Below are 16,193 nucleotides of genomic sequence, written 5' to 3'. Positions count from 1 at the left end.
ATATATATATATATATACATACATACACATACATGCATATATAGGCCTATGTTCATGTTTAGATTTATATATATATATATATTGTATACATACAATAACAAACACTGTCATGCTATCTTGCATTCGGTGGATGCCTGGTGTTTGGTAACGCAATCGTGTGAGACAGCTAATCAAATTATTTTGATGACAGACTTCGGCTTAGGCACTTCAGTATGACTAAACAACATTTGAGATGGTTTGCGATGAGACTGCATGGCCGCTGGTTAGTCCAGTTATCCAGTCACACCATCTGTTATGGCAAGGCACAGTAGTTTTTTGCTGCGCATTGAGGAATGTATTTCCATCATCCGACTCGATTGAGCGATTTTTATATGCGCATTTTTAGAATGTATGCCCAACTTGGCGTCCATTCAACGTTGTTATACAATATCCCCAAATTCGCATAAAAATATGTAGAAACACAATCTGTAGCTAATGACATTTAATTGGCCCGGAATGAAAGTTAGGTAACAGTGAGGCATCACAATTATTTACCAACACTTTATGCAGATGTAAACGTAAACTTTAATATTTTGTCCCACTCGTTTGAAATCTTCGACTTTCTTATGTGTTTAATGAAATGGATAGAAGATATCATATAAATGATAGGCCTATATATTTAATGAAAACCTACTTGCGACCTTCATGTAGGCTACATGTAACGCAACACATAAGCTACCTGATCAACGCTGCGGTTAAACCGCCGATGAACTGTTGTCTCAGAAATTCTGGCCTAGACTTGAATCAGGAAACAACAGGCAAAGTTTGGTGAAATGAACTGCAATGTCGTGCAGATAAGACAGCTCTGTTTATGGCCGTCCTCCTATTCCCGTAATACGTCTAATATATAACCAATGCGTTTTGTAAATGTCCCTTTTACAAAATTATTTAAACCATTGGAAATCACCCACCCCATAACCACAAATGTAGGCTACGCTAATTACGCCCATTTCCCATTTGTTCAACTTTAGCTTATAATCACACAGAGAAGGAAACATTTTGGTTTACAGCAAGGTAAAGTGAACTCTTCCTCAGTTCTGCCAACTACATAGGCCCACTGTAGCTGTTTAATGTGTAACTGGTTTGAGTGTTTATACAAACCCGATTACAAAAAAGTTGGGACACTGTACAAATTGTGAATAAAAACAGAATGCAATGTGGAAGTTTCAAATTTCAATATTTTATTCAGAATACAACAGATGACATATCAAATGTTTAAACTGAGAAAATTTATAATTTTAAGGGAAAAATAAGTTGATTTTAAATTTTATGGCATCAACACATCTCAAAAAAGTTGGGACAAGGCCATGTTTACCACTGTGTGGCATCCCCTCTTATTTTTATAACAGTCTGCAAACGTCTGGGGACTGAGGATACAAGTTGCTCAAGTTTAGGAATAGGAATGTTGTCCCATTCTTGTCTAATACAGGCTTCTAGTTGCTCAACTGACACAATATAATTCCACTTTTTCCCTACATGTAGGCATTTCTCATTGGTTTTCTTTTCAGGTAGGCCTACTTTTTCAACTTTTATTGAGAGACAAAAACCCCTTTCACACTGCACGTTGGTCCCAGAATGCCTTCTGTGTGAACGCAAACACGTCCCGGGATTGATTCCGGGATCGATCCCGGGTTGGGGACCTAGTAATGTACTGGCAAAAGCCTCACTGTAATAAATCTTCTTGTTACAGTATACAACAAATAACCAGATTATGAGCTTAGAAGAAGCTATTTATTAATAGCCTTTTATAGCCAAATCTCAAATATAAAATGTATTCTTTTAAAGCCGAGAATGCCTTTGAATACATCTTCATCACTAGCTGCTACTCAAAACATTGGTTATTTGCATGATCAGAATTACATTTTTTTATTGCAACCCTAATAATACCAAATTGTGAAGGTTCCAATGTCATAAAATATGAAACATTTAATATAAATTTAAATATATTTGATATAAAATTTACATTTTGCGTAGTATTTGAACTAAATGATCAAATATTTCGGTGTTATCAGCAGGTGCTGCATTTTCTTCCATTTTTGCAAACAAGTTTTTGGTTAACTGTTGAAGAATTGCATTACAAATAAAATTGACAATGTCATTGACATTTACAAAACCACCCTGTTATCAACAAGCTCAAGACTGGGTGTGCCTTATACACATATTTTCCTCTTGTGCAATGTGAATTATTTTTTGCAATGAAGATCACTGTCAGTATTAGCATAATGAGTTGAAATTTGTTCTGATGAAAATAGTAAGTATACTGCAATTTAGTTTTTGACAGCATATTTTTGATGCCCAAACTTTGTGGCTTATACATTTCATATGCTGGGGGTCTTCTTATTTTTAATTTATTAGTTTTTATTTAGCAATAGAAGCAAGAAATTAAACCGCTTTACCTTTAAATTTATAAGCACACACATGTGCTAGACAGTAATGGCAGTGTTATAGCCAGCTAAATGACTTTATCTTGGTGGCATATTTAAAAGAATGAAATAAAAATGCATGTACATGATCAACACATGTAAGATGTAGTGACAGTGCAGATTACAAATTGAAAAAAAGCAACAACAATAAAAAACAATCATTTGCAACATTTGGTCCAAAACATCTCTTTGGCCCTGGGTCGTTCTTCTCGTCAAGTCCGGTATTAGATCATATAAGGGGTTAGTCAGAACTGCACTAGCTAATTCACTCTATCAGTGTATTCTTCCTGCATGAGATGTAAAATAACCCAGTTAAAGTGAGAGTTGGGCAATAATGGACTGGTGTACTTTTCGTATATAAAGCACACAAGCTCATGAGCTCCAGTGTTACTGTGAGATTACTTTCACACACAGTAATGGGGTGGATAGAGAATCTCCTGATTTGTTCTTTCTTTGTGTCAATTTACCTGCTGACACAGGCTGAATGTGGTAAGCAGCATTGCTTTTATTTTTCTGACAAGAGAAGGAATGATTGTCTGATATGATATTTTGATTGTGATTTAGGTCCTGTGGATGCAGCCTCAGCTAGGAGGGATGAAAAAGATGCTCCAATTGTGGTAGGTTTCCGACATGTTTTTTTCAGATATGACTTCTTGCAGTCATACTATGATTTCAAATAGGGTCTATACTTGAATCAGTATACAAATAAACTGTTTAAAAGATTTTTAAATGGCGTTTATTCTCTCCAAGGCTGCATTTATTTGATCAAAAATATTGTAAAACAGTAATATTTTGATATATTTTTACATTTTAAAATAACTTTTTTCTATTTTAATGCATTTTAAAATATAATTTATTCTTATGATGGCAGCACTGAATTTTCAGCAGCCACTACTCCAGTCTTCAGTGTCACATGATCCTCATGAAATCATTTTAATATGCTGATTTGGTGCTTAAGAAATAGTTCTTATTATTATCATTGTTGAAAACAGTTGTGCTGCTTACAATTTTTTATTTTAGATATTTAATTTTTGGTGGAAACTGTGATAATGTTCTAAATATCTTTACTGTCAATTTTGATCAATTTATTAATGCATGCTTGCTAAATAAAAATATGAATTTCTTTCAAAAACATTACTTGACTTTCGAATGGTAGTGTACATGAGAAGTTTATCTTGTGTTTCTAAAACAAAACTGTGCAGCTTTGATAAATTAAGCTAAATAATTAGAACATTAGAAAATTTTATATTTATATTGTAATGTCTTTCACAGTGCAAAAACTCTAAAGTTAAATTTTCCGCACATTTTAGGCACACAGGGATTTCACAAGAGAAAGAAGAGCCATAGAGGTGTGGCTGTTTTTGAATCTTTGTTTTTTTGTTTTTTTTTACCATTGCATTTTCATTTTACATGCATGCACTTTTAAATGTACTTAAGGTTGTTTTTAAATACATTTTCATTATCTCTCTGTAATCTACTAAGGACTGTTCAGGTATGTGAATTATATTTTTCTTTATTATATTTTATTCAGAACCATTTTATTCAGATATTAAAATTAGATTCTGATATGAAAATGTGGCGTTTCAACTTCAGCCAGTTCTACTATAGCTTGAGGTTTACAACCTAGTAAAACATTGTACAACTTGATTAGAAGGAGTTAGTCTTATGAATATTTTTATTTAATAAAAATCTCAGGCACAATGTTTAGATCATCTGTACTTCTTTAGGCCTCCGGAAGGATCTTGATGACATGAAGATTAAATGTAGGGATTCGTATAAAATAGCGAAGGACAATATCGATCGTGAGTCAACCTATCTTCATTCTACACCAATCTAAAAGTATATATCTTAAACGTGCAGTTCCATCTTGGACTCATACTCATCAAAAAATTTTATATTGGTGGACATGTTTGCAGGTCTTAAAAGCCAGCTGGATGGTCTTTTTAAACAAGTCAGTACCACCCAGAATCCAGCCAAGGATGGTATGTGGAAAATACTGATTCCGGTGAACATAGCTGCTTTATAAATAAATATAGAATTCACGGGGAAATTTAGATTTATACATTTTTTCTCTAACATATAATGATTAGCAAAAAGACAGTGGTTGACAGTTTTTACCCTTGTGTTCCACCCATTCAGTCTTAAACATTCTCCAGAAAGTCATCGACCTACAGGAGATGGATGCCGTATTAAACACTGAGAGAGATGCCACAAAGATTGAAAGTGTGTTTGCAACAATATTACTTTTTATTATTAACTTGAATATTATCTCAATATTCCATGTATATTCACACAGTTTTTATATACAATCAACAGGACTGGACAAGCGTCGGAAGGAAGCAGAGAGCGACTTAGCAGAGATGAAGACAGGATTTTCAGGAAGTGTTGAAATTTTCGAGCGGGCAGGTAGAGATACACCCCTGTGCATGGAGCAATACCACACTGACACTGTGTTTTGAGCCCTTGCTCAATTCTTAACCAAAGGAAATCGAAGTAATTGTTGGTTCATTTTTCTTCATCTAGTTTCAAAGATAAACGCAGAGACGTTGAAAAGCGATAAGGCGACATCAACACCTCTTAATGGTGTGTATGACCAAAAAAGGTCACTTTTGATTTATATCATCCAAATCCTCTGTCCAACTCTATCATCATCAGTGAATACATAAAATGTGTAATGAAACCCAAAACGGACTGAAATACCATCCATGTGACTTTACAGTGAGTTTTGCACATGCCTATTTATTTATATCTAATCTACAGAATTAAAGAAATACCTGGAAGACAAGCTCAAACAACCAGGGGAACAAGGTGACACTGCAAAGCAGGGTGAGTTTAATGAGAATGAGAACAGTGGATCACAAATACTTTTAGCAGTGATTGTGGATAAAGTTTGGAAAGATTTTGAAAATGTGCCATAGCAGTTTGATTGTTTTCCACAAGAGATTACTTAATACAATTTGTTTTGTTTTTCAGTGCTGCAGATTGTTATATTGCAAATTGAAGCAATGGAACTGAAGACACGTATCTCTGGTAAATTTAAGACGCAAGCACAGATGGATGGTGAGTGTTCAGTACTGATCCTTACGAGATCCTTATCAGGCTAGGAAGCTGTGAAGTTGCAGTTTTAAGATGGTTTGGGTACGTTTATTTTTTAATCATTTACGATTGTTTCATCTCATATTGAATGTCTGATAGTAATTATAAGCAAACTGGAGTACAAAAACGGCCTCCTATCAGATCTGAAAGAGGAGCGAGAAGACAGGAAAGAACACATACAAAAAATCGGTATGGTTTGTTATCCAATTGTCTTTTTTTTGTAGCTCAACAATAAATTTATAGCATCTATAATCCAGAGGTTCCTGATAACTACAGCATAACTTTTCCTTTTTCTGGTTTGTGTTCACAGATGTGCTCATAGCAGCACTAGAGAAAGAAATATTAGATCTGAACGCTGAATTATCAGCTCTTAAACAATCACTTGTTCAGCTTGATGGTACTGGAGTCAGACTAGTGATTATTTATGAATAATTCAGTATTGTATATTTAGATATGGGAATCAGTACTTCATCCTTCCAATAATTTGTATCTTGTAGAACAGACAGATGGATTGGATACGAAAAGAATAGAAATAATGGACAAAATTGGCAAATTGAAAGGAAAAGATGAGATAAGTAAGTTTCTTTCATTGTAGCATACCCAGTTCTCATTTCTCGCGAATTATTGTGTCTAGTGTCACTGTTTTTGAATCGTCAGTACTATTTGTAAAATCTTTGCTACTTTTAGTTTCTAGAATACTTAAACTCCAGTTTGAATTCGGGGAGGCACTAATTACTGCACATGGACAAATGAAAGCAGATGAATTTAAGATAAATGGTGAGATCTGAATGGTTTCTTAAAAATAAGTAAATAATTATTTTTGTTTATTTTCATGTTGTTGTTTTTTAGCCAGGCTTTCATAAGCAGCTTTAAAATAATTGTGATGTTTATGTGATTTTGGGTTATTCCTTCTCAGATCTCCAGAAAGAGCTTGAAAAGGAACAGGACAGGGCATTATATCTGGATGTTGACAACAAAAGTAAGATATATATATATATATTGTCTTGTAGTTACTTACGATTATAGCAAATGTAATATGGATGCTCATGGATGCTTAATCCATATGAAAAAACACTTTTCTGTAAACGTTACTGTACATTTATTTATTAAGCAGATTCCTTTGCCCAATGCAACTTACAAATGAGAAAAATAACACACAATTTGTCGTAGTATTCAAAATATTCATGAAACATTTATTGTAAATGTATCTGTAATCTCTTCTACACCCAGGTTTACGCAAAAAGCTGTTTGTCCAGGCAGAACAATGCAAAGACCTGATGGAGTTGTACATGAGTGAGACATTTTACTCTCCTTGCCTCCCAGCAAGCGGCCATATGAAAGCTTTGTTCACATGAAAGCAACAGGAGAAATTTAAATGGAATTATTAAATGTTATATGCAGATTCTGCTAAAAAAATAATGGTTAATCTTACTATTATTGTGTTGCAATTATCATTATTTCTGTATTGTCTTTTCCAGACGCAGAAGCTGAACTGGAGGCTCAAGTAAATAATGTATTAGATAAAACCTCAAAGACAGGTGAGTTTAGTGAAATTTTAGACACAAAATATATATATTTTTTACTTCCCATTAGTTACATTTAATTTGACATACATGGCAACATTTTATTTCCACAGCTCTCCAGATTATTTTGCTAGGATTCGAAATAAACCAAATAACGAATCAAATTAAAGCATCCTCATCTAATGACGGTATGTCTATTGTTTTTACTTTTTATGATTCAATTTGAAAAGCAATCAGCATTAAAAAGGTAATTAGGATAACAATGTAAACTAATGCATATTGTACTGTATTGCTTTTTATCCTGAAGATTTTTTTTCTAGTTTTCATGTGTAAATATAATATTTGTTTTTGTACATTTTTAATAGATTTGAAGCGATTACGGGATGAAAAACTCAAAGAACTGAAGTTGAAAAAGGAGGAACTTCAGCAAAGTGACGCTAGCTCTGAAAAAAGTGTGACCGCTTCACTTTGCATTAATATCTACCATAAAGGTTTGCTTTTGACTCACATCTAAGCATGCATGTTTTTGTCTCTGCTTGTCAGTTCTTAAGGTGATATCACAGATGGAGGAAATCTGGAAGCTACAGAGTGAAGATCCAGACAACTTAAATAAAATCAGCAGTGAGTATATAATGCAGTATGCATGCAGTAGTTATGCTAATGGAAAAAATGTATAGTAAAGGCCACACCACACCGACAGATGCTGACAAACGGCAACAGACATGTTCGTTTGGGTTTTGTTTGATCAGTGTGTTTCCCCCTTTGGCTTCTGTTGGTGTTGGTCGGTGTCTGTGCTTCTTTTTGACAATTTAACATGTTGAATCAGCGTTTGTCGGGCCTTGGAACATCTGAGAACTGACATACTGTAGTCGGTCAGCTGTCGGTTTCAGCGCACATTCTGTTTTGGTTTCAGATCTGCAGAAGGATCTCATGAACTTGATTAGCAAATTAGACGATAAAATGGCTTCAAAACCAAGTGAGTGGAGAATTATGGTCCTTGTTTGGAACTAAGGCTGATGTTATTTGCAGTTATGTTCACACTCATACTGATGGATAGTTAAATAATTACTCTTTCAAATACCTTATAAGTATTACACTACACTCTAAAAAATGCTGGGTTAAATACAATTGGGTTGTTTTGACCCAGCGGTTGGGTTACTACCCAGAAGGTTGGGTTAAACATTTAACCAAACCGCTGGGTCAAAACAACCCAATTGCTGGGTTTGTCCCTATTTTACCCAGCACTGGGTTGTATTTAACCCAGCATTTTTTAGAGTGTAGCTTTAAACAGTTCATCCTATGTACCAAATTCATCATTTGTACAGATATTTTTGCCAGAACAATCCATATGACTTTATTTCTGTTTGTCTCAGTGCTGAAAATCATTGCTCTCCAGTCTGATGTAACCTGGATCAGGGAAATGCTGAAAACTGTGACTACAAAGGCTGAGATCCAGAAAGCTGGTTGGCATTGATACTTTTCAGTACTTTAAAAGAGCTTTAAATAATGGTGTAACATTTCTTAATATTCTTTTTACACAATAAATAAATGAATTGTCATAATAAATGAATTGCAAGATTGTAACTCTGGTTGGATCATTGCTATATTTACACTGACTTCTGACAGAGCTCCAAAAGGCACTGGATGACATCAAACATTTGCTGAATGAAAAAAACAAAGAGCTGGCTGCTGCGACCGGTGACATCAGTCAGCTACGTGAGTGCAACCTTTAGTTTTCAGAGCTCAAACAGTAACTGAAATGGCAATCGTAGCTGTCATTAAAATGCTTGATTTACAGAGAAAGATATTGCTGCTCTGAAGAAAGACATTTTGAGATTGCAAATGGAAATAGACACAATTGAAGGGAATGCAAAGCAGAAGATTAAAGGTATAGCACATTCATTCAACTGCAATCCATGAATTGATTTTCATTATTATTTTTGAATTGAATTGTCTTCTCTTTCACAGATCTTCAAGAAAAACTCAAACAGAGTAACGAGGCATTGGATGATGCAAATAAATCACTAAAAGAGAAGAATGCCACACTATCACAACAAAGTAGGTTATTGAAGAGATTCACCCAGTTCACCAAATCAGAAAATGATGTCCGGTTGCTATAAATGAGCAGGATTGGAAGATATAACATGCATTTGTGGATTTGTCTGCCAATGTCCAGTCAGATTATTGGTGTATAACATTTTAACCTGATGTCCCCTTAGTTACAAAGATCAACAATATCTTAGACGAAGTGAGAACCTTGAAACAACAAGTGCAAGAAAAGGAATCACTATTAAAAGCCAGAATAGCTGGTGAGTTTCATTCAGTCCATCCATCAATCTCTCGTTTAACAGTAAAGCACATCAACATTGGGGCTCTCCATTAACTCAAGAATACAACTTGCTGCTGTTCTTTTTAGATCTTGAAAGGAGCCTAACGATGAAGGAGGAGGAAAATGCCAAAATTCATACTGAAAATGAAAGTAAAACAACATATTACTGCAGTCTTCAGCAACATAGGGCATTTTAAGTCAGAAAACAGTTCCTCATCTTCCCTATTCTGTTTCTCTCTAGAGCTGAAAAAAAATTGTTTGGATAATGCTGAATGCCCAGAACTCCAGAAAAAATATAAAGGTACCTTATCTTCTATCTGCTGTAAAAAGACATTTTGTGAACAGGATTTGGACAGTTGTGTAAACGGAATACTTGGTGGCTGTGTGTTACAGAAATGCAAGCTGAATATAACGATACAATTTCTAAGCTGAACAATGACATTCTTAAGAAGGGTGAGTGAAGGTTTATAATTAAATTAATGACAAAGTTAATCACAAAATATTATAATTAATGCCATGAATACACACTAAAACTGAAAGAAAAAAAAGAATCTTGTGTTAAACCTAAAGTCTATATCTACTACACTCTTGTATACTGTCACATAATTATCTCTGTCCAATGTTGTTGTTGTTGTTTTCAGCTTATATCATTAAAAGTCTAATCGATGAAGTTCAGTACCTGGATGAGCAAATTGCACAAGGATTCCCAGGTAATGAAGTTGTATGTCCATTGATCCTGATATCACATAAACTGCAGTAATTTTAGACATGCGGTACACTTTAAAAGCAGATTCAACTAGTGAACATACACCTACATTTTTAATGTTTTTAAACAGGTCTCTTATGCTCACCAAAAATAGAGTAAAAACACTTATTGTGAGATATTACAATTTAAAATAATAATTTCTATTTAAATATATTTTGACAATGAAATTTACTTTTGTGATGGCAAAGCTGAATTTTCATTCTTCAGTGTCACGTGATCCTTCAGAAATCATTCTAATATGCCAATTATTATTATTATTATTATTATTATTATCAATGTTCAAATAGTTGTGCTGCTTAATATCTTTGTGGAAACTGATACATTTTTCAGGATTCTTTGATTAATAAAAAAATATTTGAACAGAGTTTATTTGAATTTGTAAAACTTGAATAATAATTGTAAAACTTTTGACCGTAACTTTTGACCAATTTCATGCGTCCTTGCTGAACAAATGTAATAATTTTGTAAAGAAAAAATTTACTGACCCCAAACATTCGAATGGTAGTCTACATTCCATGCTTTCTTTTGACATCAGTTATGGAGGGGTGAAATTAATTATGTTCAAATGACTTATTAGTATCAGAATTATTATTAGAATTTTATATCTGAGCATCATTTGTGACAGTTGAACAAATGATGCACAGACCTAACAGACTACTACCTACACTGCACTTTTCCAAAAACTTTACCTTTAAAATAGCTAAAACACCCATCATTCACCTGTTAAGTTGCTTTGTGAATTTAAAAGAAAAATCTGTAAGGAGTAAAGACCAGGGTTGGACATGCTTTTCTACCTTTTTCTCAATACAGTGGGGCAAAAAAGTATTTAGTCAGCCACCAATTGTGCAAGTTCTCCCACTTAAAAAGACGAGAGAGGCCTGTAATTTTCATCATAGGTATACCTCAACTATGAGAGACAAAATGAGAAAAAAAATCCAGAAAATCACATTGTAGGATTTTTAAAGAATTAATTGGTCAATTCCTTGGTAAAATAAGTATTTGGTCACCTACAAACAAGCAAGATTTCTGGCTCTCACAGACCTGTAACTTTTTCTTTAAGAGGCTCCTCTGTCCTCCACTCGTTACCTGTATTAATGGCATCTGTTTGAACTCGTTGTCAGTATAAAAGACATCTGTCCACAACCTCAAACAGTCACACTCCAAACTCCACCATGGCCAAGACCAAAGAGCTGTCAAAGGACAACTTATTTTCCACCATAATTTGCAAATAAATTCTTTAAAAATCCTACAATGTGATTTTCTGGATTTTTTTTTGTCTCTCATAGTTGAGGTATACCTATGATGAAAATTACAGGCCTCTCTCATCTTTTTAAGTGGGAGAACTTGCACAATTGGTGGCTGACTAAATACTTTTTTTCCCCACTGTATATGGTTGTCTGCTTCTTAGAACTGAGGCTAGAATTGGAAGAAAAGAAAAGAGAATTGGAGGAGGCAAAGCAGAAATTGCAAGCTGAGGGATCCATATCAGCCAAAAGTGAGTCTAATCTCATTTGACCAGTTTTGGGACGTCTTCATTTGAAGAGAGACCATTGCACACTTACACAATGTTTTTTTTTACAGCTCTGGATGTACTTGAGTTACTAACTGATATAGGGAAGCTGCAAGAAAATCCAACTGAAGATAATTCAGAAAAGATTCGCAGTAAGTTTAAACAAATCCATTTCTGTACTCTTGTAATCATTTTCATTTTTTCCTTTAAAAAAACATTTCATCCATTATCTTACAATAAGCGATGTTCTTCTCTTCATTTAGAACTGGAAGCTCAATTAAATAGTTTGCTGGATGAGTTGCAAAGCTCTGGAGAGAAAGGGCTTGGACTGGGTGAGTTCAACCAGTAGAGCATGGTGCTAGCAACACCGAGGTTCTCAGGGGAACACATGAACTGGAGAATTGTATACCATTGTTAAAAGTGTCTGCCAAATGTGTTCATGTAAATGTTTTCCTTATACATTTTACAGCCTTGAAAATAATATCTATAAAGGAATCAATGTCCAAACTAAGACAAGCACAAGAACAAATGCAACAGAAATATGCAAAAGAAATCAATGGTAAGTCAATCTTAAATGCATCAATATCAGAAGATTGTTGAGTAAAAGTGGAAACAAAGACTAATAAACAGATATTTTTGTTGTTGGTCAGGACTAGAGAATCAAATAGAGAACAAAGAAAAAGAGATTTTGCTGTTGCGGGCTAACTGTGAACTGTCAGATAAGCTGAGTAAGTAAATGTGAAAAGGTGCCAAAGAATAATTTTCTGGAAGTGATTTTACCCATCCTTTAAAGGGATAATTCACCCAAAAATGTCAATTTTGTCATCATTTGTCAACATCACCCTCAAGATGTTCCAGTTTCTTTCTTTTGTTGAACAAAGTAGATGATATTTTGACGAATGTGGGTGACCACTGACCAAACTGTTGCTGGTCTCCATTGACTTCCATAGTATGGTGGAAAATACCATGGAAGTCAATGGAGACCAGAAACTGTTTAGTTACCCACATTCTTCAAAATATCTTCTTTTGTTTTCAGCAGAAGAAAGAAATACATATAGGTTTGGAACAACTTGAGGGTGAGTATGGATGATAAAATTTACATTTTTGGGTGAACTAACCCTTTAATAATTTCACCAAAGGAATGGGTAACTGTGCATATTTCCTACCAGATATGTACTCTGCATTTTAACCTAATATGTTGTTACTAATACATGCTCCTTTTTTCATGAACAGAGGACAGGATACAACAACTAGAAAAGGAGCTTGAGCAAAGCAAACAAAATTTTAAAAAACTGCAGCAAGAATCAAAGGATAAGATTGCATGTAAGTTTCAGAGGAAATTCATACTGTTGTGATACCATCACAAATAACGTTTATTTATTCATTAAACAAGATGTTATGATGCATATTTTAAACATGTACATAGCTTTGTGTTATCAAATATCATGTCGTTTTTTTCTCAGCACTAGAGAAACAAATTAAAACAAAGGACCAGCAGCTTGCTAAGACTGAAGATATACTGCAAAACACAAACGCTGAAAACGCTGCTTTGAGTAAGAAAATCTGAATAAAGACAACAACATTGCAAAACTAATCAACCCCACATTTATGTTTGAATCCCTGATATATTGTCACCTTTGCATGACTAGTCGTTCCAAGAATTTCAGCTTTGTGTCTTTGGTTTCAGTCAAACAGCTGAACAATCTGGATGATGAAATAAAGAAGCTCAAAGAGGAGAAAAAATATGCATTGCAGAAACTAGAAGAAGAAATTGCTGGTATGACCACACTGTCAAAACACCAAAGATATGAGCTTGATTAATTATCAAGTTACTATACAATATCTTTAGGACTGCTGGAGTGATTAGATGTGTTGGTCTTGATAAATATATGAAAAAAGCAATGATCAGCATGTGAGAAACAAACTGACAATAGTGCCATGCTGACATACCATCTTTAACTTCAAATTTGAATTTGTAGTTAAACCATTATACCAAGGTTGAATCTATTTGACCTAGTTACTAACGAATTGCATTTTGTGATCAGATTTAAAAAAGCAATTGAAAAAACAGGAAAATGCGCTTGCTGAAAAGGATCTGTACCTGAAGGAGAAGAATGAAATCATTGATATATTAGAAAAGCAACGGGACAATATGAAAAGCGAGCTTGAAAAAGTAAAGAACAAAAACAGAGGTCAGTAAAAGGTTCAAAAATGGTCAAATTCAGAGTATTGTCAATCAGATTTGCTACCGATAAAATTGAAGGATCTACAAATTACACAATTGATGCATGTTACTCGATATTAACTTTCTTTGTCCAGAGCTAGAGGCGGAGCTTAAAACAAAGGACCAGCAACTTGCTAACACTGAAGCCAAACTAAAGGAGATAAATGCTGAAAATCAAGACTTGAGTAAGAATTCAATCATTGAATAATGCATGACAGAATTGTTGATTAAAAAAATCCTACATAAATATTGTAAAAAATTAATTAGCCCAAACATTGTTTGTTTACATATTATAATCACATATGCATATAGTAATATAATTATTTCTTGCCCTCTGTTTTAGTTCACAAGCAGAAGAAACAGGAAAAGGAACTACAAAAAGTTACAGAGGAGAAAAATGAATTACAGAAAGAAATTTCTGGTATGACAATACAGTCAAAATACCACAGAAGCAAAAATACTGTCTCCATTTCATGATAAAGTTAACATGTCCAGTATTATTTTTACATGCTTTTACACTGCCCAGTCAGCAGATTTAAATGTGCTCTACAGCTTTATATTTGATCATTTGGTCTATTATATTGTATTCAAAACTCAGATCGTTCATTTGAAATTTGTCTAAGACTAATAATAAGTATTTTTTCATCAGATTTAGAAAAGGCATCAGAAGCAACAAAACAAGAACTTGCTAAAAAGGACCAGGAACTCCAGGAGAAGGACAATGAAGTTGCTACACTGCAAAAGCAATATGCTGATACAAAGGCAGAGCTTAAAGAAGAGAAAAATAAATTAAATGGTGAGTGGGGTGCAATGATCTTTCGGTATACAGTAAGTGAACAACACAAATGAAAGCTGGCCTGGGACCAAATATATTTTGCATGTATCTGTAGAAGGTGATCCCAGAGGTTTTACTATTTTCAAAATATTTATAGGTGTGATCAGTGAGAACGAGAAACTTAGACAAAACCTGATTGAGACTCAAAAACAAGTGGCTAAACTTGAGGGTGAGATATTTCTTTTATCTAAGCAAAAAGTATTACTAGCTTTATTCTCACAATTAACAATATATGGATTTATTTCTTTTATGACTCTTTATCTAGAAATTATAGGAAAAAATGAACCTCCTAAGAGTGGTAAGTTTGTGATCTCAGTCTGGTTATAATATACAGAATAAAACAAAAAACAATTAGCTAGTCAATAATAAAATTGCAATCAAACTAAAATACGTCTGTCTGTGTGCCCACGTCAGAATGGCCGAAGCTTGACGCAAACACTGCCCACCGCAGACTCGTCATTTCACAGGATGAGAAAGAAGCACGTACCTCTTTACTCCCTCAGCCTGTACCTGACACTACTGAGCGCTACGACACGGCTATTGCAGCTCTGGGAAAAGATGGATATGATTCTGGAAAACATTACTGGGAAATAGGTGTGAATGGAAAAAATTGTTATGTTGTGGGTGCAGCCAGGGCGTCCGCTCAGAGAAAAGGTATTCTGACATATGGCCCTTCAGCTGGCTACTGGGTTATTCTGAAGAATAGAGCTTCAAAACTTTTTGCCATGGCAGACAGGAAGGTTCAACTAAACTCTGATGCACTTTCTATAATTGGGGTCCAGTTGGATTTTAAAAATAATAAGGTAACTTTCTATGATGTAGAGAGGAAGCTTGAAATCTTTAGCTTCACTGGCAATGTGCTGCAGGGAAAAATCCATCCATATATTGAAACCTGCAGTGATACTTATTTAAATGAGCCTTCCTTGATCTTAAGGCAACCTCAATCCACCGGTTGGCTCAAGCAGTGATCTCCATATATTAGGAGTTTGTTTTTGTATCCAAAGAAAATGCTTTCTGCTTGTTATTACTCTCATGCTCATGCATGCTTGAATGGCATCTTTCATTTTAATAAATCATCTATATTTGAAAAACAAATATGTTTCTAATATGTTGGTGTCTTTTTTTAACATTTAAAAGGATGATTCATGCAGAAATGAAAAGTCGGTCATAACTCACTCACCCTCATAATGACTTACTTTCTTACTTGGAACATTAAAGAAGATACTTTGCTAAATGTCTCAGTGTTTTTGTCCATACAGTGGTATGGACAAGTCAACGGTTACCAGAACGGTTTGCTTATCAACATTCTTCGAAATATCTTCTTATCTGAAGAAGAAACAAACGAACACATACAGGATTGGAACAACATGAGGGTCAGTAAACAATGACAAAATGTTCATTTTTGGATGAACTGTCCCTTCAACATCAAGAGAATGTGAAGCTTGCCG

The 16,193-nt window shown here is 34.4% G+C and overlaps 1 protein-coding gene across 1 annotated transcript; it reads left to right on the top strand.

Moving 5' to 3' along the window:
• The first annotated feature begins 2,878 nt into the window (after window positions 1-2,878).
• On the top strand, window positions 2,879-15,944 carry LOC107559214 (myosin-11). Its single transcript, XM_016242964.1, has 46 exons — window positions 2,879-2,951; window positions 3,027-3,079; window positions 3,773-3,811; window positions 3,945-3,954; window positions 4,190-4,264; window positions 4,379-4,444; window positions 4,602-4,685; window positions 4,779-4,868; window positions 4,986-5,045; window positions 5,223-5,288; window positions 5,436-5,522; window positions 5,658-5,747; window positions 5,869-5,955; window positions 6,056-6,133; window positions 6,246-6,335; window positions 6,475-6,537; window positions 6,789-6,851; window positions 7,037-7,096; window positions 7,195-7,269; window positions 7,447-7,533; window positions 7,625-7,702; window positions 7,995-8,057; window positions 8,455-8,544; window positions 8,708-8,797; window positions 8,880-8,969; window positions 9,050-9,139; window positions 9,301-9,390; window positions 9,498-9,560; window positions 9,652-9,711; window positions 9,804-9,863; window positions 10,052-10,120; window positions 11,585-11,671; window positions 11,758-11,838; window positions 11,950-12,018; window positions 12,156-12,245; window positions 12,337-12,414; window positions 12,920-13,009; window positions 13,150-13,239; window positions 13,374-13,463; window positions 13,732-13,878; window positions 14,006-14,095; window positions 14,254-14,331; window positions 14,560-14,706; window positions 14,843-14,914; window positions 15,011-15,043; window positions 15,160-15,944. The coding sequence occupies exons 1-46, from the start codon at window positions 2,879-2,881 to the stop codon at window positions 15,711-15,713; spliced, it is 4,035 nt and encodes a 1,344-aa protein (XP_016098450.1). The 3' UTR covers window positions 15,714-15,944.
• The last annotated feature ends 249 nt before the right edge of the window (window positions 15,945-16,193 follow it).

Source organism: Sinocyclocheilus grahami, unplaced genomic scaffold (genome assembly GCF_001515645.1).
Source record: "Sinocyclocheilus grahami isolate Dianchi unplaced genomic scaffold, SAMN03320097.WGS_v1.1 scaffold21.1, whole genome shotgun sequence".
NCBI classification, from domain to species: domain Eukaryota; kingdom Metazoa; phylum Chordata; class Actinopteri; order Cypriniformes; family Cyprinidae; genus Sinocyclocheilus; species Sinocyclocheilus grahami.
This window is presented reverse-complemented; position numbering and strand designations above follow the sequence as displayed.